Genomic DNA, 25498 nt, shown 5'->3' with positions numbered 1-25498 from the left:
GGCTGTGGCAAAAGGAGTAAAGAGTAGTTCCTTCTTTTTTTTCTTTTTCTTTTTTTTTTTACAGCTGCATAGTATTCCATGGTGTAACTATTCCACAGCTTTTTTTATCCACTCATCTGCTGATGGGCACCTGGGCTATTTTCAGATCTTAGCTATTGTAAATAACACTGCTATGAACATAAGGTTGCATATCTTCTTTCTAATTGGTGTTTTAGGATTCTTAGGATATATTCCTAGAAGTGGAATAAATCAAACGCAGTTACATTTTTAATTTTTTGAGGAAACTCCATACTGTTTTCCATAGTGACTGCGGCAGTCTGAGTTCACACCAGCAGTGTACTAGCAGTGTGCCATTGGTATTTCCTCCACATGCTCACCAGCACTTGTTTGTTGACTTACTGATGGTAGCCATTCTGACAGGTATGAGGTGATAACTCATTGTCGTTTTAATTTGCATCTCTCTGATTAGTGACTTTGAGCATTTTATCATATGTCTCTTGGCCATTTGTATGTTCACTTTGGAGAAGTGTCTGTTCAGGTCCTTTGCCCATTTTTATTTTTTTAATCCTCACCTGAGGATATTTTTCCATTGATTTTTAGAGAGAGTGGGAGAGGGGAAAACAGAGATAAATATCCACTTGAGAGAAATACATCGATTAGTTGCTTCCTGCACAAGCCCCAACCAGGGCCTGGGTCTGGGAGGAGCCTGCAACCAAGGTACATGACCTTGACCGGAATTGAACCTGGGGCCCTTTGGTATGCAGGCTGATGCTCTAGCCTGGATTTTAAAATTCAATTGTTTGTCTTCCTTTTGTTGAATTGTATGAGTTTTTAATATATTTTTCAACTTAACCTTTTATCAGATGTATCCTTGGCAAATATATTCTCCCATACAGTGGGTTCCCTTTCCATTTTGAGGATATTTTCTTTTGCTGTTCAGAAGCTTTTTATTTAATTTATTTTTTTAAAATATATTTTTATTGATTTCAAAGAGAAAGAGAGGGAAAGAGAGATAGAAACATCAATGATGAGAGAGAATCATTGATCAGCTTCCTCTTGCATGCCCCTTACTGGGGGACAAGGCATGTATGTGCTCTTGACCTTGGAAATGGACCCAGGGCCCTTCAGTCGACAGGCCAACGCTCTATCCACTGAACCAAACCAGCTAGGGCTGTTCAGAAGCTTTTTAGTTTGATTGAGTCCCATTTATTTATTTATTTTCATTTGTTTCTCTTGCTCTAGGTGTATTGGTGAAAACTCTGCTCCATGAGATGTCTGAGATTTTGCTGCCTATGTCTTTTTCTAGGATTTTTATGGCTTTGTGATTAGCATATAAGTTTCTTATCCATTCTGAGATTATTCTTTTTTAAAAATATATTTTTATTGATTTTTTTTACAGAGAGGAAAGGAGAAAGATAGTTAGAAACATCGATGAGAGAGAAACATTGATCAGCTGCCGATCGATCAGCTGCCCATCGATCAGCTGCCTCCTGCACAGTCCCTACTGGGGATGTGCCAGCAACCAAGGTATATGCCCTTGATGGAATTGAACCTGGGACCCTTTAGTCCTCAGGCCAATGCTCTCTCCACTGAGCCAAACCGGTTAGGGTCCGAGATTATTCTTGTGTATGCTGTAAATTGGTGGTCTAATTTCATTTTTTGTTGCAAGTACCTGCCCAATTTCCCCAACGCTATTTTTTTAAGAGGCTGTCTTGATTCCATTGTATGTTCTTTCCTCCTTTGTCAATATTAATTGACCACAATGGTGTGGGTCTATTTCTAGGGTCTTTGTTCTGTTCATTTGATCTATATGCCTGTTCTTGTGCTAATACAGGGCTGATTTGATTACAATGGTTTTGTAATCTAGGTTGATATCTGGTATTTTTATTTCTTTAACTTTGTTCTTCTTTCTAAAGATTACTGTGAATATTTGGAGTATTTTTTGGTTTCATATAAATTTTTAGAATATTTGTTCTAGACCTGTGAAATATGCCATTGGTATTTTTAAAAAATATATTTTTTATTGATTTTAGAGAGGAAGGGAGAGGGAGAGAGGTAGAAACATCAATGATGAGAGAGAATCATTGATTGGCTGACTCCTGCACGTCCCCCACTAGGGATCAAGCCTGCAACCTGGGCATGTGCCCTTGACTAGAATCAAACTTGGGACCCATCAGTCTGCAGGCCGACACGCCATCCATTGTGCCAAACCAGCTAGGGCATGCCATTGGTATTTTAATAGGGATTGTGTTGAAGTGGTAGGTTGCTTTGGGTAGTATGGACATTTTAATCATATTAAATCTTCCAACTCATGAACAGGGTATATGCTTCCACTTGTTTGTATCTTTCTCTATTTCTTTTTTTTCAGTGTCATGGTTTAATCACAGGTATTTATTATGTTATCCAAGTTAGTCATGATAAATATATATTGAACACTTTAAATAACCATAGAAATGCATGAACAAAAGATTCTAACAAGTCTGATGCTCAAGGACCTTTCATTCAGCTTGGGAGACAGTATCTAGTATGGTTAAATGTATAACCAATGTATAGTGTGATTAGAGCATTAAACAACACAAGAGAAAACACAGTGGCCATGAAACTGAAGTGAACTTTAAGTGCAATATACACAGTTCATAGGAGAAAAAGATCACAATTGCTAAAAGTCCTTATGTCATTCATTTACTTACACGAACTCTTTAATTTAAAGGGAGGAAAAAAAAGTGCTCGTTTCTTGAATACTTTCAATTCTTTCAGGCTTTCTATACATTTTTTTTACACTTGATCTCATTTCCCATGCACAACTATATGAATTCAATGCTATTATTTCCATTTTAGAGACAAAGAAAGGGAAGCAAGAGTTAATCATTTACCTGCAGAGAGAGGACTGTAAGTAAGTGGTGCTATTATTTCCATTTTAGAGACAAAGAAAGGGAAGCAAGAGTTAACCACACCCCTCCCTGAAAACTTTTGGTGAGCGTAAAACTAGGTACTAAGCATATAATTATGAGAATAGTCCATGGGTTTGCAGGTTAGACATGAATATACATGCTGCCTGATTAGTATCTTCTAAACAAATATGGTATATCCTATTTCCTTTTCCACAGAACCTGAAGGATTTCGATGCCTTATTTATTTATTTATTTAAAATATGTTTTTATGGATTTTAAAGAGGGAGAGAGAGAAACAATGATGAAAGAGAATCAGCGATTGTCTGCTTCCTCCATGCTCCATATTGGGGATCAAGCCCACAACCCAGACATGTGCCCTGACCTGTAATGGAACTGAGCCACACCAGTGGGGCATTGATGCCATTTTTAAGTATAAGGGACTCAAACAATTTACAGAACTAGTAACTGATGCAAAGATGTTCCCATTTGAAGACCTTTGTCATGAGCCCCTCTATATACCCCACACCTGCCTATTTAAATTGTGCTCATAGGAGTGACTAAAAAAATGAGTATTTCCATTTGTCTGGATTTATCCTTTAAAGTGTGAAGAGAAAGATGTATTTCCTTGGCGTGTGTAGTATAATATCTTTGCACTCAGAGGTTGCTCAATAAAATTTGATGTTGGCTGAATAGGTGGTGGTGATGGTACCCAGAGTTGTTTTCTTTCAAGTCAAGACCATGGGCTTTTGACCAATTGTCAATGTAAGAAACTTTGAATCCTGTGAAGAATTTTTGTGGGTTTATTCGAGGCAAACTGTCAACAAATGCTGGGAAACAGAATCTCAATGGATTGTGATAATGCTCCAGAGAATAGCAGTTTTGCATCTTATTTTATACATTACAATCAACTGAGGAGATGCTGGTGGGTTACATGAAATCCATTGGTGATAGATTAGGAAGGTGGTAGAAAGCAAAGCAGGGAAACTTCTCAGATTGAATAAAAAGTAAAATGATAGTCACAGACTTCTTTGACTTAGGTGGGTGCAGGATAGTTAACAGTCAACAATTACCTATAGCAATGAGGGGATTTGTGGTCTCCACAGAGTGATGCCTGAGCTTTGAGGGGTCCTGAAAAAGAAAAATTATTTTGACATTGTAAGAATATGTTATCAAAGATGCAGAAAGATAATGGATCAGCTCAGGTAAGGTAAAGATTGACCTTTTTCAGGGAAGATGCTGGCCTAGGACAGTGGTCGGCAAACTGCGGCTCGCGAGCCACATGCGGCTCTTTGGCCCCTTGAGTGTGGCTCTTCCACAAAATACCACGTGTGGGCACGCGTACAGTGTGATTGAAACTTCGTGGCCCATGTGCAGAAGTCGGTTTTCGGCCTGAGTGAGTCTGTTTTGAAGAAGTACTGTTGATATTTGGCTCTGTTGACTAATGAGTTTGCCAACCACTGGCCTAGGACATGACTACTCACAATAAGCTGCTGTTGGTTTAAAAAGTTTTAATTTCAGACCATACTTTGTGGTTACTTTAGGTCTCTGAGTTTGCAAGGCCACCATGCAGGCTTCCCCTGAACTAGCCAAGTTAGCACGTGGCCCCCTTTCATCCACACAATCAAAAAGAAAACAAACGTGTTCTGTCAAACGCTAGAGAAAGCCCTGCAGTCAGTAAAAAAAGCCACTTAGTTTTCACTGGCCAGTGGTACTAAGTAGGTAGAGCGTAGGCCCATGCACCAAAGGGTCTTGGGTGTGATTCCTGGCCAAGGGCACATATCTGGGTGGCAGGTGTCATCCCTGGCTCCAGGGGCATGTGCGGGAGGCAGCCAATTGATGTGTCTTCTTACATGGATGTTTACCTGTCTGTCTGTCTGTCTCTCCCTCCCTCCCTTCTACTCTTTCTAAAAAGCAATGGGAAAAATATCCTCGGGTGAGGATTAACAAAAACTAAACATTTTAAAAAATCCACTTAATTTGAAATGCCAAACATTTTTCTTATAGCACCCTAGTCTCTGTTTAGGATGCTAAGACCAGAGAAATTTAGCGGTTCAACTGTTTTCTGTCATATTATAATGTTTAATACTCTATTGTCAGGTGATGGATCAGAGGGTAGGAGTTTACAAATCAGTCCCTAGGGTCTTTGCATTTCATCTTTCCAGGCAACCTGCAGTGATAGGCCTCCCTTAAGAAAACTAGTTCAAAAGCTAAGAAAACTTTGGCACAAAAAGAGAAAATATGAGCTAGGGCACTCGGCGGCTAATGAATAGAATGGCCCCACGTCATTCATATAGTTCATGTATGAGGAGACAAGAAGAAATCCTAAGTCTTCAGGCTGGATGTGGGCAACCTCTCCTGTGGCTCCATGCGCGGTATCCATCTAACCAGAACCTTGGCTGAGGTCGAGGAAGCACCCCGTAATGAGCTGGTGTGGGCTCATGGACACATGCAGGACTGGCCCTGGAAAGAACGCAACCTTGCATGGCCTCTGAGCAGCAAGAAGGGGCCCTGCTACCTCCTGAGGAAGAAGAGATTTTGGAGGCAAATCAGGAAAAGAAAATCCCAGGAGATATGATGAACAGAAAAGAGCATCAGGTCTGAAGAAGCAGTTCCTAGGACTTGTCCGGACCCATTGAAAAGTTCAGGACGCTCAGTCCTCATTCAGGAAGAGCCAGGCACACTAAAGCAAAAAATCCTTCTTACTCCTGAGAACAAGAAGTAAAATTACTTATTGCCTACCTCCCTCCAAAACTAAGCAAATTACAAGGAGAAAAAAAACATAAGAAAGCTATATGCTCATTTGGGCACAATCACAAGCAGATAACTGATGTAGCATATTGAAAAAGATGATAGCTTGTTTGTTGTTTTTTAAAGCTTAGCTTTTGATTTGACAGTTTTACGTTAAATGTCTTATCTTTGCGTATGCATTTACCTTGCAGAAAGGGATCATTATGATAAGAAAACGAATTGGTATTATTAACTACTAATACCACTTTTTATAAATGGATACAATGAACTCATAGAGTGGCAGCTTTTGCTGAAATTCTTCCTTCTCCTTTTTGAGCTTATTCTTATCTCTGACTGGAACTTGTGAACAGCTGTCTAGAATTGATGAGATGACCCCATTTGGGTCCCAATCAGCTCAGCAGGAGAGATTGTCATGCTTAGGAGCTGAGTGTCACTGATGTAGTAAAAGTAACAAACTAAAGTGCAGTCGAGGGAAAAACTCACAGGCTAACCCCTCTAAAGATTCCCTTTACACAGAGGAAATGTTAAAGTAATTACGAGAATAATAACTTATACATGTGGTTAAAACACTCAGTGTACTGAAAGTAGGGAGCTTTCTTCGAAGATTAGTTTGAATCATAATGTGCCAGAGGCTCCCCCTAAGTGTCCCCAAGCCTGTGTGTTCCCTCTCTGCCCCCATAAAGGGTAGAATTTGCCCCAACATATTACCTCACCCTTTGTACCCATGCAGAATGTCTTCCATCCAGAGGTTTCAGTGTTTCCACAAATGTAAATTAACAAGCCTCAGCATCACTTCTGTCCACAGAGATGGTTCATTTAAGTACCACAGAAATTCACCTAAATGGCCCTCTCAGGGTCACCTGACAAGTCCTTTGTGTCATCTGGTATTGGATATTCAAAGTGCAAAACTACTTGCACCCTCATTACGGTTCCAAATTTATTGCATCCTTAGCAAGTACCACTGGAAGGATAAATCATCTTTCATCCTGATCAAGGCTCCTACCACTTGGCCTTCCTCAGTCTCACTGAGCGACCACATTCCTTGGAAGCCAGACTTCAGCCCTCCTCTTTCTTATCTTATCTGCCCCCAAACCTAAGTGAGGACAGAACATGATGGTTTTTTAAGATGTTTTAGGAATCACTTTGATTAAATAAATAGTTGGCCATATATATTTTTATTCCCCAAACTCATTATTAATCCAGTGAACAAATATTGATTAAAAACTTACTGTGTTTCCTGCCACTCATGTGCTAGACACAGGGAAAACTTCAGTCATGCTCCTCCCTTCATGGGAAGGACAGACAGTAAACAAGAATCAGCCACACTGTGGTCAGTGCTATGAAGATGACAAACGTGATGGGCTGGGTGAGGCAGGTAGGAATGGATGGACCGGGGAAGCTCACTAAGCAGGTGATATTTGAACTGAGACCTGGAGCATGAGAGTAAGTCAGACTTTCCTTCCTTCCTTCCTTCCTTCCTTCCTTCCTTCCTTCCTTCCTTCCTTCCTTCCTTCCTTCCGTCCTTTCTTCCTTGCTTCCTTCTTTCCTTCCTTCCTTCCCTTCAGATTTTCATTTCTAATAAAGTATACATCAATCTTTAATATTCCGCATTATAAAAAAGCTCTTTTGTGGTCATTTTATTTTTCCTCAGGGTATAAGGATCATGGGACCAAAAAGAGAGAAAACCACTGTGGTCCATCCCCAACCATGATGAGTCCATTTCTTGCTCTGACCTCATAAGGCGCCATTGTGATGCGATTCAAAGCCAATCCTATATAAGGTTCTGGCTGAGTCCAGGAAGCTGTTGGGTTGTAGTGGTTGGTTGGATTGGTTGGTAGTAGTGGATTGTCGGATTTATTGGTTTTTTCTTTTTACCTCTTCCTTCTCCTCATTTTCCTGTTCCTCCTCCTCCTCCTCTTCCTCTTCCTCCTCCTCCTGCTCCCCTCCTACCACTTGTCCCCTTCAGGGGAACATTTAAATCACCATGTGTGATTTTTTTGAGGACACATCGGCCAGAGTGGAGTGGCTGTGTGGGAACTATGCCATCCTCGATGACATCGGGAGGGGCTCCTTTGGAGAAGTGAGACTGGCCCGCCACCTCCCTACCAACATGAAGGTGGCAGTGAAAATAGTCAACTGTGAAGATCCCGCAGACGTGGCCGAAGAGATATATTGTATGAAAGAATTAAACCACCCGAACATTGTAAAATTGTTCGAAGTGGTCAACACTGACCACCAGGTATACATATTTTTTTTTCGCTAAAAGTATTACAAAGGGTATTACATAAGTGTCCTTTTCCCCCCCCGCCCTTGACAAGCCCCTGCCCTCCCTTACCCCCCAGTGTCTTATGTCCATTAGTTATGGTTATATGGATGCATACAAGTCCTTCGGTTGATCTCTTACTCCCCTCCCTCCTGTCCCCCAACCCTCCCTGGCCTTCCCACTGCAGTCCGACAATCAGTTTGAGGCAGCTCTGCCTCTGTATCTATTATTGTTCAAAAGTTTGTAATGGTCTTAATTATCCATGAAAGAGTGAGATCATGTGGTATTTTTCCTTCATTGACTGGCTTGTTTCACTTAGCATAATGCTCTCCAGTTCCATCCATGCTGTTGCAAATGGTAAGAGTTCCTTCTTTTTAACAGCAGCATAGTATTCCATCGTGTAGATGTACCACAGTTTTCTAATCCATTCATCTACTGATGGGCACTTAGGCTGTTTCCAGATCTTAGCTATGGTGAATTGTGCTGCTATGAACATCTGGGTGCATATATCCTTTCTGATTGGTGTTTCTGGTTTCTTGGGATATATTCCTAGAAGTGGGATCACAGGGTCAAATGGGAGTTCCATTTCCAATTTTTTGAGGAACCTCCATACTGCCTTCCATAGTGGTTGCACCAGTCTGCATTCCCACCAGCAGTGCACAAGTGTTCCTTTTTCTCCACATCCTCTCCAGCACTTGTCGTTTGTTGATTTGTTGATGATGGCCATTCTGACAGGTGTGAGATGGTACCTCATTGTTGTTTTGATTTGCATCTCTCGGATGATTAGTGACTTTGAGCATGTTTTCATATGTCTCTTGGCTTTCTGAATGTCCTCTTTTGAAAGGTGTCTATTTAGATCCTTTGCCCATTTTTTGATTGGATTGTTTATCTTCTTTTTGTTAAGTTGTGTGAGTTCCCTATAAATTTTGGAGATTAAGCCCTTATCAGATATGACGTTGGCAAATATGTTTTCCCAGGAGGTGGGTTTTCTTGTTGTTTTGTTGATGGTTTCTTTTGCTGTGCAGAAGCTTTTTATTTTGATGTAGTCCCATTTGTTCAGTTTCTCTTTAGTTTCAACTGCCCTAGGAGCTGTATCAGTGAAGAAATTGTTTTGGCATATGTCTGAGATTTTGTTGCCTTTGTATTCTTCTAGAATTTTTAGGGTTTCCTGTCGTACATTTAAGTCCTTTATCCATTTTGAGTTTATTCTTGTGTATGGTGTAAGTTGGTGGTCTAGTTTCATTTTCTTGCATATATCTGTCCAATTTTCCCAACACCATTTATTGAAGAGACTATCTTGGCTCCATTGTATGTTCATGCCTCCTTTGTCAAAAATTAATTGAGCATATTGGTTCGGGCTAATTTCTGGACTCTCTATTCTATTCCACTGATCTATATGTCTGTTCTTGTGCCAGTACCAGGCAGTTTTGAGAACAGTGGCTTTGTAATACAGCTTGATATCTGGCATTGAGATCCCACCTACTTTGTTCTTTCTCAGGATCGCTGCAGCTATTTGGGGTCTTTTTTTATTCCAGATGAATTTTTGGAGAGTTTGTTCTAGATCTTTGAAGAAGGCCATTGGTATTTTAATGGGAAGTGCGTTGAATTTATAGATTGCTTTGGGTAGTTATGGACATTTTAATGATGTTGATTCTACCAATCCAACAACATGGTATGTTCTTCCATCTGTTTATGTCTTCCTCTATCTCTTTTTTCAACGTCCTGTAGTTTTCTGAGTAGAGGTCTTTAACCTCTTTAGTTAAGTTTATTCCTAGGTATCTTAATTTTTTTGGTGCGATGGTAAATGGGATTGTTTTTCTAATCTCTCTTTCTGAAAGTTCACTGTTGGTGTATAGAAATGCCTCAGATTTCTTGGGGTTAATTTTGTATCCTGCTACATTGCCAAATTCATGTATTAAGTCTAGTAGCTTTTTGATGGAGTCTCTAGGGTTTTGTATGTATAATATCATGTCATCTGCAAATAAGGACAGTTTTACTTCCTCTTTTCCAATTTGGATGCCTTTTATTTCTTCTTCTTGCCTAATTGCAATGGCTAATACTTCCAGTACTATGTTGAACAGGAGTGGCGAGAGTGGGCATCCCTGTCTTGTTCCCGTTCTTAGGGGAAATGGTGTTAGTTTTTGTCCATTGAGTATGATGTTGGCTGTGGGCCTGTCATATATGGCTTTTATTATGTTGAGGTATGATCCTTCTATTCCCACCATGCTGAGAGTTTTTATCAAAAATGGGTGTTGGATTTTGTCGAATGCTTTTTCTGCATCAATTGATATGACCATGTGGTTTTTTTCTTTCAATTTGTTTATGTGATGTATCACGTTTATTGATTTACGGATGTTGTACCATCCTTGCATCCCTGGGATAAATCCTACTTGGTCATGGTGTATGATCCTTCTGATGTACTGCTGGATCCGATTTGCTAAGATTTTGTTGAGGATTTTGGCATCTATGTTCATGAGGGATATTGGCCTGTAATTCTCTTTCATTGTGTTGTCTTTACCTGGTTTTGGAATTAGGGTGATGCTAGCTTCATAGAATGTGTTTGGAAGTGTTCCTTCCTCTTGAACTTTTTGTAGTAGTCTGAGGAGGATAGGTTTTAGTTCTTCCTTGAAAGTTTGGTAAAACTCCCCTGAGAAGCCGTCCGGTCCTGGGCTTTTGTTTGCTGGAAGCTTTTTGATAACTGCTTCAATTTCTTCCATAGTTATTGGCCTATTGAGATTTTTAGATTCTTCCTGATTGAGTTTTGGAATGTTGTATTTTTCTAGGAATTTGTCCATTTCCTCCAGGTTGTCTAGTTTGTTGGAGTAGAGTTGCCCGTAGTATTGTTTAACAATCATTTGTATTTCTGTGGGGTCTGTTGTTATTTCGCCTCTATCGTTTCTGATGTGGTTTATTTGGGACCTCTCTCTTTGCTTCTTGGTGAGCCTGGCTAGGGGTTTGTCAATCTTGTTTATCCTTTCAAAGAACCAGCTCTTGGTTTCATTGATTTTCTGTATTGTTTTTTTGGTCTCTATTTCATTGATTTCTGCTCTGATCTTTATTATCTCCTTCCTTCTGCTCACTCTGGGGTTTTCTTGTTGCTCTCTTTCTAATTCTTTGAGTTGTAGAGTTAGATGATTAACTACCATTTTTTCTTGTTTTTTGAGATAGGCCTGTAGAGCTATAAACTTCCCTCTCAGGACTGCTTTCATTGTGTCCCAGAGGTTTTGGATTGTTGTGTTTTCATTGTCATTAGTGTCCAGGATGTTTTTAATTTCTTCTTTGATGTCATTGGTAACCCAATCAATATTTAATAACATGCTATTCAGCTTCCAAGTGTTTGAGTATTTTGGGTTGTTTTTATTGTAGTTTATTTCTAACATTATGCCATCGTGGTCTGAGAAGATGCTTTTTATGATTTCAATCTTCTTGAATTTGTGGAGACTTTGCTTGTGACCCAATATGTGGTCTATTTTTGAATATGTCCCATGAGCACCTGAGAGGAATGTATATTCCGCAGCTTTGGGGTGAAGTGTTCTGAAGATGTCAATTAAGTCCATCTGATCAAGTGAGTCATTTAGGATTGCTGTTTCTTTGCTGAGGTTTTGTCTAGCGGATTTATCCAGTGATGTCAGTGGTGTATTAAAGTCCCCTACTATGATTGTATTGTTGTCGATCTCTCCCCTGATATCTTCCAGAAGTTTTCTTATGTATGTGGGTGCTCCTGCATTGGGTGCATATATGTTTACCAGGGTTATATCTTCTTGTTGTATTGATCCCTTTAGTATTATGAAGTGGCCTTCCTTATCTCTGGTTATGGCCTTCACTTTGAGATGTATTTTGTCCGATATAAGTATTGCTACCCCAGCTTTCTTTTCCTTTCCATTTGCGTGAAAGATATTTTTCCATCCCTTCACTTTCAGTCTGTGTGAGTCCCTTCTAATGAGGTGGGTCTCTTGTAGACAGCAGATGTATGGGTCATGTTTTTTTATCCATTCAGCCACTCGATGTCTTTTGGTTGGAGCATTTAGTCCATTTGCATTTAAAGTTATTATTGAAAGGTACTTGTTTGTAGCCATTTCTTTTTTTGTGTGTGGCTGTTTTCTTTCTGAGCTTGATATTTCTTCTTTTTACACCAGTCCCTTTAGCATTTCTTGCATGGCTGGCTTGGTGGTGATAAACTCCCTTAGCCCTTTTTTGTCTGTGAAGCTTCTTATTTCCCCTTCAATTTTGAATGATAGCCTTGCTGGATAGAGTATTCTTGGATTCAGTCCTTTGCTTTGCATCACTTTGTAGATTTCCGTCCATTCTTTTCTGGCCTGATGTGTTTCTGTTGAGAAATCATTTGATAATCTAATGGGAGATTCCTTGTATGTTACTTTCTGTCTCTCTCTTGCAGCCTGTAAGATTCTCTCTTTATCCTGAACATTTGCCATGGTAATTATGATGTGTCTTGGTGTGGGTCTTTTCGGGTTCACCTTGTTTGGGACTCTCTGGGCTTGTGTGACTTTTTTCTTCCCCACCTCAGGGAAGTTTTCTGATATTATTTCTTCGAATAGGTTTTCTAATCCATGTTCATCTTTCTGTTGTTCTGGCACCCCTATTATTCGTATGTTGTTTCGTTTCATGTTGTCCCAAAGCTCCCTTAGGCTCTCCTCCTGTCTTTTAATTTTTTTCTCCATTTGCAGTACAGTTTGAGTGTGTTTTGCTTCCTTGTCTTCTAATTCACTAATTCGGTCCTCCGCTTCTCCCAGTCTACTGTTGATACTTTCAATGGTGTTTTTTTATTGCAGCTATGTCGCTCTTCATTTCTTCTTGGGACTTACTTAAGTTGTTGATTTTTTCATCTGTTTCTTCTTGCTTCTTGAACATCCGGTGCATGTACTCTAGGAACCTTATTCTGAATTCTTTTTCCGTCATGTTGCATATCTCTGTCTCACTTAGCTGCTTTTCTGGCGAGTCCCCCTTTTCTTTCCTTTGGGGGTTTCTTTGTCTACCCATGTTTGATCTCACTGACATGACTAGTTGTTGAGTCGTTCAGTGGCTGGACCCTGGGTGGCAGTGGCTGCTCCCTGGGTGGCAGTGGCTCCTCGGGCTGTGGTTGCTCCTTGGACGGTTGTGGTAGCAGCGGCTCCTCTGCTGATAGCAGAGCCTCTGGTGGGTGCTGTTCACAGCTGTGGTGGCTCTTCTGGCTGGTGGAGGGAGGCTTCACACACAGCAACTGTTCCCCAGGCAGAGCGTGTGGTGATCAGGAGGCCGCTGTTGCTTGAATCTGCTGCGTTGATTTAAAGGCACAAAATACAACACAACAAGGCACAACGTACCAGGCACTGAACACTATTGTATTTACGATATTACTAACCCCAAATAAAGGTGGCCACCCGAGCTAAGAGAGTTAGGAGATAGGGGGGAAAGAAGAGAAAAAGGTAGAAGAGAAAAAAGAAAGAAAGAAAAAAGGAGTGCAAAAATGAAATTGGAAAAAGGGAGGGGAAAAAAGAGGAGGAAAAAAAAAAGTAAGAGAGAAAAGAGAATGAAGTATAAAAGGGGAAGAGACTATTTATATGAGGAGAAAACTCCTATAGATCCGCCACTAATACCAACAAATTACAGCAACAGATTCCTGGAGATGAATACAAACTACAAACAACCAATAATATCAAGCGACGCAAGGGAAAACAGAAGCACAGAAATAACCGGGGCGAGAGGGAGAGGGAGGGGCAGGAAAATAAAAAAAAATAAGCAGTCTAACCTCACAAACAATCCTAAGGAAAAAAAAAAACCCCAATATACTCGTCAATCAAGCAAACAAAAATAAAACAATAGAGAGAGAAAAGAAGAAGAAGAAGAAGAAAGAAATAAATAAATAAATAAATAAAATAAAATAAAAAAAATAAAAAATAAAAAATTGGATAGTGAAGGAAGATAAGGGAAAGGTGTATAAGGATTTAGAACAGTGGATTGGACGTAGGATATATAAGTAGGGTGAAATTTTGACAGGGGGTAAAAAGAATAGGGAAAATCTAAAGCTGGAGTAGGGTAAGAGAAACAGGACAGCAAAAGGGAAAAAGTGGGGAAGATTGTTTAGCACAGAGGCAAATTGAGGTAGAGAAAAATGTTGCTAAAGGAACGATGAAAATAGAATGGAGAACATTAGTCCCAAAATAAAATAAAGACAAAATAAAATGACACTTTAAAAAATGGTAAAATGGTAGCGGCAATAATACTAGTTAAAAATAAAAATGTAGTAGCTGAAAGGGCAAAATCAGGTGATGGAGAAAAAGAAAAAAGAAAAAAAGAAAAAAATGTTTTCTTAGTTAAAAGGTGAAAAAGTAATTTAAAAAAAATAAAAATAAAAATGTGCATTAATGCAGGTGCTTCAGATCTTCTACTCTTCTTATTGGCACGCCCGGAATTCAGGAGAATGTTGAATTTCCCTCTGATACACTGTTCCTCCGTGTTGTAAGCCACAGTCCTGATTTTAAGGCCGGCCGTAAAATCCCCTTATTGCCTTATCTGTATTTACAGAAGAGTCAGTTCGTGGCTCTGCCTCTGGGTGGCAGTGTGTCTGGATTGACCTCCGAGGCTATAAGTTCTCTCTGACCAGGAGCTCTCTATTGTACCTGAACCAGCTCCGCCCAGAGCTGGTTCCCCAAGCGCCACTCCCAGGTCTGTTTCCCAGGCTCCCCAAAAACAATCTTCCCCTACAAGCTCTGCTAGTGACCCCAACTGGGCAATCACATGCACTGGGGTCAACAATCAAACTCACAGAAGTAAGAGTAAGTGTGTAAACAAGAGCCTGGGAAGCTGTGCGAACTCGCAAGGTTGCACCCTCCAGAACTGCTCGGAGTCTCTGCGCGCGCTCAAGCCCCTGGTGCCAAGTAGCCGGCTATCAGGGAAACTCTGAGGCAGCCCTTTTGCATCCAGTCCAACTATGGGCTTATTTATAGTGTTACCTTCTGCCAGCAGCCCTGCGGGAGCCCTCCCCACTTGCGGGTCACGCTGGCCTCTATGGGAGCGGATTTTGGGGGGCGCAGATTTCCCCCTGCGCCCGCGCGCGCATTCCTCGCTCCAACCTGAATTGCAAACCGCACCTTTGGGGTAAGTCTAACCTTTCCGTGGAGGGATGCAGGTCTCCTCTGGGCTCTTGCAGTCGCGCTGCTTTAGAGTCGTTGCCTCCGGGTTAGTAGCCAATCTCTGGATGCGGAAACAGCTACTCAAGACGGCGCGGTCTCGCCGCTGCGCTGGCGCCCAGGGGGAGGTTTCAGCCTCAATCTCTAACCATCCCCATTTTTTAGGAGTTCTCTGTCTTTCCTGGCTGCAGACTGTCTCTCAGCTGAGCCTCCTTAGCTTGATCGGGCTGATTGTTACCCGTTTCAGCTGCTCGCCCTTATCTTCTCCGGGACAAAGCACCAACACGTCCGTCTAAGCCTCTGCCATTTTTTTTTTTTCACCAGGTATACATATTTATGGAGTATGCCTACTCCGGCACTTTATACCAACACCTAAAGAGGTGGGGTCCTTTATCGGAGGAGGCAGCACGAGCCCCATTCCAGCAGCTGCTGTCGGCTGTGCACTATTGTCACCAGAAACATATCGTCCACCGGGACATAAAACCGGAAAACATCCTGCTGGACATGGGATTGAACATAAAGCTGGCTGACTTCGGGCTTAGTGGTGTGTTTAAGGATGAAAAACTCACCACGTTCTGTGGCACTCCCAACTATAAGGCCCCAGAATTGTTCAAGCTAGAAGCTTATGAAGGCCCGAAGGTGGACGTGTGGAGTATGGGGGTCGTGCTCTATAACATGCTGACTGGACTACGTCCATTTGTGGGCAAAACCTTAGAACAACTCAGGGAGCACATCTTGAGCGGGGACTTTTCTATTCCGTCTTTTCTATCTGTACCGTGCCACACACTGTTGAGGACCATGATCGACATCGACCCCGGCCGAAGACCCACCCTCGGAGTAATAATGAAAGACGTTTGGGTGAATACGGGGGAGGCAGAGGAAATGACACCCTACATCGAACCATCCTGTACTCACTTAGACCCCCAGGTAACTCAAATAATGAGGACACTGGGGTATGAACAGGAGGAAATAGAATCATCCCTGATGGGAAGAAAATTTAATAACATCATGGGCACTTACCGCATATTAAATATGAAACTTACCATCGGTGGCCGAACAATAAAAGTAAGTCCCATATCCTCTGACTCCAACAGAACACTCCGTACAACCCAGGGGACTTGGGGATCCTGGAAGAAAAGCAGAGAACCTCAGAATCCCCCACCGAGCCCAGAGTTCAGTGTGTCCACCACCACACCACCAGGGGCCCTGGATTGGAGTATTGCCACCCCTCCCATTAGAGTGGAGGTGAAGAGGATCGTCGTCCAGAAAGGCAGTGAGCACTTGGAGAACATCAGCCAGCCTGCCAGTGCGCACTTGGAGAACATCAGCCAGCCTGCCAGTGCGCACTTGGAGAACATCAGCCAGGCTGCCAGCGCGCACTTGGAGAACATCAGCCAGGCTGGCAGTGCGCGCTTGGAGAACATCAGCCAGCCTGCCAGCGCGCACTTGGAGAACATCAGCCAGGCTGGCAGTGCGCGCTTGGAGAACATCAGCCAGCCTGCCAGCGCGCACTTGGAGAACATCAGCCAGCCTGTCAGTGCGCACTTGGAGAACATCAGCCAGCCTGCCAGTGCGCACTTGGAGAACATCAGCCAGGCTGCCAGTGCGCACTTGGAGAACATCAGCCAGGCTGCCAGTGCGCACTTGGAGAACATCAGCCAGCCTGTCAGTGCGCACTTGCAGAAGACCAGCCAGGGTAGCAGTGCACACTTGGAAAAGAAGAGTCAGCCTGGCAGCGAACACTTGGAGAGTACTAGCCAGCTAGACACCAGGGACTTAAGGAATGAGAAACTGAGGCCAGCTCTCCAAGGTGACAATAAGGTTTCCCCTGTCACCCAGAGCAGCAGCAGCCCCAGAAGCTGTAGTGGAGGCACAGAGGTGAGAACCACTACCAACGGCCAAGCTGGGCCATCTTGTGAGGACAACCTGCAGTCTTCATCGCATCATACCCAGCGCCGAAAAGGGATGGCAAGAAGGGTTTTAGGATTTTTTAAAAGATTGCTGTGTTGCACTGGAGAAAATAAAAAACCCCGCGTGAAAATGACACGGGTGGTACCGAAATAATGTTCCAGCGTGGAGTGTCGGTGGCCACACTTCACCCAGCCACCATGAGGACAAGAGAGTTCACTTGGCCAGAGAGTAAGGAGAAGACAGGGAACTCATCAAAACATTGAGCGGGACAGTTCACCACCGCTCACTCGGCCAGATGCACGGAGAGGTCAGTTAACCGCAGCTCACTCAGTCAAACGCAAAGCAACCTCAGGACTTGATTTCTGGATAAGAAAAGAATTCAGAGCCAAGACCCAAACTCGCTAGAGAAAATTTATTTGAGCAAACAAAGAGTAAGTACACTCGAAGAGAAATTTCAAGCTGGGGGTGGGGGGTGGATGAGGTGGGGAGAGAGGGAGAAGGGGCTAGGATTCCTTTTTAAACCCTGGGAGGGGAATTAACTGCTTTCTTCTTCAAACTGACCTATCAGGGGCTGTTCTGTTTCTGTTCCTGCATAGAAGTTAGCCTCCAGCCCTCTCCCCCCGCCCCCTTGTTCTCTACAGGTGGGGGTCTACCACATCTACCACATGACAACCACACGCTGGAGGAGAAAAGGTCAGGAGAATCCCACCTGCATAACCGGAGGCATTCTAGGGGGGAGAGAAATCCCAAGGGCAAGGTTTTGAAGTGGATATTTCCAATATCTGCTCTACCAGTTCCTTTTCATCACTAGGTGTCCAGGGGGTTCTGCCCTGGTGACCTTCTGTAGCTGGCCCGTCGTCCTTGCTCTGCTCATGTCTGTCTAACTGCCTACAACTGAGGCTTAGGTGACAACCAGACATCATGCTGCCGGGAGGTGACAGAGAGAGGACTGGATCTCTAGGCTGTGATTCCTTTTTGGTGTGCTGGGATATTTTTAATCTCTCCTCCCTCTCCCCACCACCTGCAACTCCTAGGTGACGAGAGAATTTAGGTACATTTCATTTTGGTATTTGGGATGTGGGAAGAGCGGACAATGGATGTATTTTGGCACTTCACAATTGTCCAGAAGAATGGTTAAAGAAATCCCTTTTCTCATCTCCCCCCGCAATGCACTTTGTGAGTGTTCCATTTAAGAAAAGAAGTGCAATTACATGGGAAGGATTAGCACAAAACCCCTTGCTATTATTTAACCTGAAAGAACGATGAGCCTCGGGCAAGTCCTGGGGTAGGTAGGATTAAGTGCTGTGTTACACTGAGCCTGCTTTGACTCAAAGCTCAAAGTCTGTTGTCAAGGATTTGGCTGTGCGTGTGCCTACTATTGGTATCTGCCTATTCAGGTCTTGGAGTACAGCTGGGTAAAGGTGACAGCTGACCAGATTAGGCAGCTGACTTCAGAAGGTCACAGAGGTCAGTGATCCAGCAGGGTGGGGATGTCAGCGCTGAAGTAGTTGACCCATTCTCGTCACCTAGCATGGGGAGATGGTATAAGCCCTTCTCGCCAAGTGTCATTGGGATTTATTTCTGAAAGCACCTAGCTCCATGTACATGGTAGGTGGACAATCAGTGTTGGTTGAACTTGCATATGGGAGCCAGAATGTGTATCTGGGGGGTAAAAGTCAATAGACTCCTTGCTCAGGAGTGAGCCGAAGTTCTGAGAATCAGGAAACCTACAAGTGTGCACAAGGAACTGAGTCTCAAGGGTCAGAGCAGGCAAAGTCCCTGGAATGGGGCCCCTGTGACAGAGATGCAGATGTGGGCATGAGCTTTGGGCAGGGTCTATTTGTCCCTTGATTGTTTTCCTGCTTTCTGGTGGATTTTGGTGGCCTTGGCCATCAAGTGGATTCAGGCCATTGCAACCAAGTGACCCTTATCTGTATTTGTACTCAAAGAGACAGTTATCTGTATTTATGCTCATCTCACAGGGGACATTGTGGCAGAACAGCTGGGAGGGCTGGATTTGAAGCCCTGCAGACATGCCCTTGAACCCTGATTGTGGTGATTTGGCCCAGTACATCAATTGACTTGAATCTCTACTTCTTTACCTATAGAATGGGAATGTTAATAGTTAGCCCACAGTATTGAAATAAGAAAATGCATGTACAACACTTAGCATACAGCTTTACATGAATTAAACCATCAATAAATGGTAGCAAGTGATATTACAGAAATGCTCTCACACGAAGTTGGTGGGATGGGGAAGAACTGTTATTGTGCAGTGCTTTGGAGTGTCATCTCTAGAGTCAGATACTTCGGCTGAAATCTTAGTTGCATCACGCACCAGCTGTGTGACCATGAGCAAGTTGCTTAGTCTCTCCGTGCCTCTCTATTTTCACTTGTAGAATTGAGGCAGTAATTGTACTGACTTTCTAGGATTGTTGTGAAGATTAATTTATAATTAAAAACAAAACAAAACTAAAAGCTTGACCATAGTTGCTTGCACACAGCAAGCACTCAGAAGGGATAAGCTCTGTCATTAATGGCTAATTATTACCAATAATGATGGAGAAATTAAAGAGGAGCATGAAAATAGAATGTCATGCTGTGTGGTGTGGTAAGGTTTTCACCGCTGGAAGTATTCAGCTGGAAAGTAGCTTAGTGGGCTGTGGTTTTGGGGATTCGGGTGCTGGGAGGATGAAGATCTTAGGCAACCACTATTCTCCTTCCTACATTAAACAGGAAGCACGGTATGATGGCTGCTTATGTTCAAATCCTGACACTGTCACTAGCTGTGTGACCCTGGGCAAGTTAGTTTACTTCTCTGTGCCTCAGGTAGACCACTCTCCTGCAAAATGGGGTGATTATTACAGTTCCTATCTCATATGGTTGTTATGAAGATTAAAAGGCTTCATACTCAAAGAGTGCTTAGAATGGTACTTAATTCCAAACCTGAGAATCTTTCTCTCCAACCTCTATTCCTTTTTTTCTGCTTTCCTTTTATCCTTTTTCTCTCTTTCTTCCTCTCAAAATAGGAGCCACTGTGGGTCCCAGTGGCTTTGGAACTTTCTTTAAGCCCTGCCCCTCAAACTGTGTCATGACGGGAGGGGTGACTTTGCATTGTAAGTTGTTTGTTCTGGGACCTGCTCTTCAGTCTGTGGAGAACATATTTCAGCTACAATCTGTCAGCCTGGGAATGAGCGTTTGCTAATGAGGCTCCCGACAGACACGTTACATTTACGGGGATGACAAACGCCACTACTTGGCTGTGCTTGACTCATTTCAAAGGCCAGTGGGCTCATCACAGTCATCAGTACTTGCTACACCGAGGTTCATTTTGTCTGAGGCCTGGGTGCAACTTGGATTTGTGTTAATTGTATCATTTGATATTCCTGCAAAAAGAAGAATCTTTTAAACATCTTTTTACCCATCTCTGAACTTGCCTGTTTTGTAATGACTAACTTTTGCAGATCATAGTTAGATGTCATTTGCTGCTGTTAGAACTGGGATATTATTTTAGGATGTTTGCCAAACTCCCTTAGCCTTTGCATGTCCTTGAGGCCGAGGCTGAAACATGCACATGGACACGGCACCCAGCAGGTGATGGAGATAAGGGAGGGGCTGGGTGGCTGCCAGTGAGCTGGAGGCACCTGCTCTTTCTCAGAGACCAGCTGCTCCTCCCCACCAGCCAGCTGTGGCCATGGGAGGGCGCTGGCCATCTCTGCTGGAACCTCCTGTTTTTTTCAAAAGAAGGAGGAGACTTGCTTTTATGTGACATTCCTGTATTTGTAGATGTTTTTTGGAGATGGAGATCTTGGCAACGAACAGCTGGTTGAAGCCCAGGGGCTTCCCGACTTGATTTGTATCTAAGAGATTGCAGGAGTTTCTTTGCTAGTTAAAAACAAACACACACACACACACACACACACACACACACACACACACACACCAACAAAAATACCAGCAATAGACTTGTGAGAATAGATGAGAGACCTGTTTCTTTGTTTTCTCTTTGCAGACTGGTATAGGGGATACCTCCTAAAGCACAAAATGTTACAGGTAAGATGAATTTGTTCTGATTTGGGACAATACTGGGTATCTTTACCTGCCATTCCTTAGCAAACAGGTTCCACCCCTCCCTCCTTGTGTCCTGTGCTTTCCCACCTCTACAACTTGGTACTCAGGAGCCTCAACTTCCCCTTTCACTCATTCTTCAAGGCCAACCTGCAGAGCCCTCTCCTCCCTGAAACTTTTCCCAATATGCCAGTCATATCTGATTTCTCCCTTCCTTGATCCCCATGGTACTGTGCATTTTTTATTTGAAATTGATCTACTGCTTTCCTGTAGAGTGCTTCGGGCATTCATAATTTCCTCACCTCTGTATCGCCATGACAGAGAAGAGACAGGGCTGGCGAGTTTCCTTGTTCCAGCCTCACATTACACCGTATTCGTCTCCACGAGAGCGGGTGCCTGCTTTGCTCCTCTACACACCTCTCACAGTGTCTAGTGCAGTGGCAGATGCCCCTACTGTGCCTATTGGTTGAATTTAGGAAGGAATTTCCGAGTAATTGACAAACTGTTATTATTAATTGAGCCAAGCTTTTGGAGGAAGGAAATAACAATAGATGCTTCTTCCTTCCTCCCTGACAGTGGTGTGTTGGGAGGCATGAGCCTACTTTGCTCTCTAAAGAGCAATCAAATAAAACCAGGGAGAAAAGGACCTCAAATCAAACGAGTCCACTTGCAGCCAGGGAGACGCTTGCTCAGGACCTGACCTTCCAACTGCTCATGACTGTGCAGGGGGACTGGGCACAGAGGGGCCAGGCAGAGTGTCTTGTCTCTCTTAGAGTGAGTCCTTCAAGCACCCCTCTCTTGCCCATGTGATAACGCTGAGCGTCCATGTGTCACCTGGGGCTGGAGCATCCTTTGAAATCTAGCGCTACTGTGGGATCTAGAAGAACTGACGGAGAACTGGAGGAGACCTGGACCTAAATGGGTGGATTTAGAATCCAGCCCTTGCTCTGTGGATGCTGGGGTTATTCCTTTAAAGTTTGAGAGTTTTTCCAGTAGTGGCTTTTGTAAAAGCCATGAGGTCCTGGGCTCAGTTATTTCTGTGGGGATGTGTCATTCTATTGTACTTGATGTTTCGTTATGTATATTAAGCTATGTTATCTTATCTTATTTCCAACAGGGCATTTTTCCTAAGTCCTTTATCCACATCAAGGAAGTGACCATTGAAAAAAGAAGGTACTTGCCATTCTTCACTAGGCTTGGCCTTCGGTGGCTTATGGGGTGTCTCTGTCCTGTCTTCTTTGAAAGCATGACTTGGTGGATGTGATCCGTCTTTTTCGTGCCTGTGTTTATTTGTGTGGCTCCTTTCCCTCATCTAATCCAAATTGATTCCTGCTCAGGTCTGATTCTGAGTGGGTATCAGTAAGTTTGAGAATCAGACTTTTCATTGGCAACTGCCTTTGGACTGTACTAACTAAATTAACCGTGAATAATGAGCTTGAAGGGCCCACCCCAGTGAAGGAGGACATTAAAAGAGAAGCCTCTTGCATTTGCATAATGTAATTGGTGTGGCTGTTGGAGGGGACAGCAAATTCACAGCAAGGACCCTCTCAGCAACTGCAGCTTCATGCAAATTGGCCAGCATTTTGTCTTGTTAGCACCTGGGTCCCAATTTCACACCGCTTTCTCTCCTGCCTTAAATAGAAATATTGAGAACATCATTCCTGCAGAAATTCCTCTGGCACAAGAAGTGACAACGACGCTTTGGGAATGGGGCAGCATCTGGAAACAGCTCTACGTGGTGAGACTCCAAGCCCCGTCCCCAGGGATGGGCGCTCCTTGCAGTCTTTGTTTGGTTGAAATGTGGAATTTAGCCTTGAACAGGGCAAGGGGGCTTTACTGATATAGTAGGACACAGTGTACGAGGACATCAAGGCCCAGAGGGGTTCGGTGACTTTCTCAAGGCCACACAGCCAGTTAGTGATGGAGTCATAATAAATGGGGGTCTGGCGTGATCCTTTTATAAACGAATGCAAACATTTTCAAACTTGAGTGTCTTAAAGAATCACCTTGAGAGCTCTTACGATCTAAAGCTTACTTCAGTGGGGCTCTGCCGTTGTAATAAACTCAGGGGATTTTGATTTCCTGGTCTGCTTACAACACCTTCAGAAACACTGTTCTCGTATGTTAATTAACTAGTGGCTGCTGTCCTCAGATCTATGAGGAAACTCTGACCCTGGAAAAACAAAGAGCGCATTTTGCATCTGTTCTCCCTGTACTGAATCGAATCTAATTTGAAGTCCTCCTTTGATGTTTCTGAAGTTCTAATGAAAGCAATTAGCTAAGAAAACCATTAAGCTGCGAGTGAAAATGTCAACCACGGCTCCACGCATATTTGTTACAGCACCTGCACAGCTGCTGCCGTACACACATGGTTTGCAGACTTACTTTTACAGTCATAAATGTTGACTCCCACGTGGATATTTCATAATTTATGGTCTTCGATACCTCCAGTTCCGTAAGTTCCCCGACAGTTGTTAGGAAAGTATGGGGGACCGACAGTAGACTTGAGGCTCACGTGGATCATTATTCATCTCCACTACCCTTTGGAAAACATCTCTTACACATGCACCAGGGATGCTTCGTGTTTCCCCTGGAGAAATCCTTGACAGCAAGTCCATCGTGCCCTTGACCCTAGTAAACAGCTCCTTAAACTTCCAATATTCCAGTATCGCCTTCGTGAGTCTTGCCTTATTTCCACACCATCTATGTAACATGTACTTAATACCTAAACTGGCTCCCTTTTTAGTAAACTGAAATGATTCGCATAAGGAACTGTATAGCAAGCTATCTCATTCTAGCATTTTCTGATTCTCCGACACCAATTGGATGCCCTACGATTCAATTCAATGTAACACTGACTACCCAGAGTTAGTGTCAGACGCCATAGATTTAAGGGCTCAACCCTGCAAGATTTGTCACTTCAGATGCCAGTCACAAGTCCTGCGTCCCCATTCGGGGGTTCTCATGATTCCTCCCCAACCCCACCTCGGGCTCTACTCAGAGAGCTCTGGAAAGAGCTGTATTCATGGTTACTGTTTTATTAGAAAGGATACAAGGCAGGAACAGCCACAGCCACATGGAAGAGATGCCCAGGAAAGGCACTGGGGTGGGAGTGGGCACAGAGTTGCTACGCCTTCCCCCGGTGTGCCCCCATCCCTATATTGAAGCAAATCTAATTTGTTCACCATCTGGGGAGTTCCTTGAACCCTGTTATGGAGGGTTTTGATCAAAGTCTCATTACATAGTCATGATGGATTATATCATTGACCATTAGTGATTGAGCTCAGTTTCTAGCCCCTCTCAGCTCCCTGGAGGTTGGGAGTGGGGAGGTGAGAGGGAAGCTTAAAATTCCAACTCTCTAACCACATGGCTGGTTCCTATGGCATCCAGCCCCCATCCAGAGGTTATCTAGGGGCACTACCAAGTGTCATGTCATTAGCCTAAACTCAGGCTTGGTCGAAAGGAGCTCATTATGAATAAGAAAAGACACTCCTATCTATCACCCAGGGAATGCTAAGTATCTTATGAGCTGTGCCAAGACCTGGGACAAAGACCAAAACTCTATTTCATTATACCACACATGCTTTCCCAAATGGAAAGCTAAAAGTACTTGGCACCATTAGAACATCATTCAAATAAATAACATTGAAAACAATGTTATTAAATGCTTGCTTTAGTACCTGCCAAAAGCTTTGAGCCACAGACCTTCCCTCTCTCTTTGTTAAAAAAACAGAAATTAACCAATGTGAGAGAGAGGTTAGAGACGAAGCTGCAACTTTCTCCTTCGCTTGAACAGGACAGGAGGAGAATCACCGTAGAGGCCCATAATATTTGGCGTGGTGTCTTTGTTCCATTAAAAGCCATATTGTATCCCACAGGTTGTATGCATGTCACACTTGGGGAAACACTGTCCTAGAAATGGGCCTTTATCACCAGAGAAATGGCCCTAGTTCCCAGCCTTCAAGGGGCCCGAGCTCTAGGGCTGGGGAAAGTTTCTCATCTTCTCTTCTTGGTTCTTTGGGTGGCCTACTAATTAAATTTATATAAGACAGCTTAATAGGAGAGAAAAAAACAAATTTCATGTCATACTTATGGGAGACCCAAAGGTTTGAGACTCAAAAGGCAGCCAGGTGACGGAGGCTTCCAGAACATCCTGAGCTCAGGACAGGGGAGGGGTCTGGGAATACAAAGTGGAGGAAGGTCATTCACAGGAAGGCAGAGGAGAGCTTTGGAAAACAAAGGTTGCCCTGTTCTGCAGATAAGTTGCTTAGGTACAAAGGTATGTATGGTGAGAGCTCTCTTCCTGGTACAGGCCCTCCTTCCAGTGTAAATTTAGGCATTTGAGGGGGTGGTAAAGAGCGTTTCCTGAATCTGTTGGCTTTTGATTGCCTTTAGCTTGAAATAGTCCTCATGTCAAAGAGACATATTTTGGGGTAGCAAAATCTGCTCCCCTTCACAGCAGCTGCTCATGGTGTTCCTGCCCAAGCATC

General features: G+C 43.3%; 2 protein-coding genes across 3 annotated transcripts in view; both read left to right on the top strand.

The window, feature by feature from the left end:
- The first annotated feature begins 7190 nt into the window (after positions 1-7190).
- Positions 7191-16894, top strand: LOC111823693 (serine/threonine-protein kinase MARK2-like). The gene is made up of 4 exons (XM_023746050.1): positions 7191-7878; positions 15354-16394; positions 16713-16779; positions 16869-16894. The coding sequence occupies exons 1-4, from the start codon at positions 7624-7626 to the stop codon at positions 16892-16894; spliced, it is 1389 nt and encodes a 462-aa protein (XP_023601818.1). The 5' UTR covers positions 7191-7623.
- Positions 16641-25498, top strand: part of LOC102434047 (dedicator of cytokinesis protein 2-like) — a 26861-nt gene continuing 18003 nt past the window's right edge. Inside the window, exons 1-5 of one of the 2 annotated variants that reach the window (XM_023746051.1) lie at positions 16641-17371; positions 17582-17633; positions 20953-20993; positions 22126-22181; positions 22650-22746. In XM_023746051.1, the coding sequence (XP_023601819.1) occupies positions 17606-17633; positions 20953-20993; positions 22126-22181; positions 22650-22746 (222 nt within the window). In that variant the 5' untranslated portion in view covers positions 16641-17371; positions 17582-17605. The remainder of the gene's footprint in view (positions 17372-17581; positions 17634-20952; positions 20994-22125; positions 22182-22649; positions 22747-25498) is intronic. The other variant, XM_014447169.2, reaches the window with a different exon arrangement.

This window comes from Myotis lucifugus, unplaced genomic scaffold (assembly GCF_000147115.1).
Source record: "Myotis lucifugus unplaced genomic scaffold, Myoluc2.0 scaffold_623, whole genome shotgun sequence".
Classification (NCBI taxonomy): Eukaryota; Metazoa; Chordata; class Mammalia; order Chiroptera; family Vespertilionidae; genus Myotis; species Myotis lucifugus.
The sequence above is the reverse complement of the archived record's forward strand: the minus strand, read 5'-3'. Positions and strand labels throughout refer to the sequence as shown.

What these genes read in the sequence shown, in the direction of transcription:
- LOC111823693 (XM_023746050.1), top strand. Translation starts at nt 7,624, where the DNA reads ATGTGTGATTTTTTTGAGGACACATCGGCCAGAGTGGAGTGGCTGTGT. An exon ending in ACTTGGAGAACATCAGCCAG is followed by an intron (nt 16,395 to 16,712) that starts GCTGCCAGCGCG and finishes GCGCACTTGCAG; the next exon opens with AAGACCAGCCAGGGTAGCAG. An exon ending in TGGCAGCGAACACTTGGAGA is followed by an intron (nt 16,780 to 16,868) that starts GTACTAGCCAGC and finishes CCTGTCACCCAG; the next exon opens with AGCAGCAGCAGCCCCAGAAG.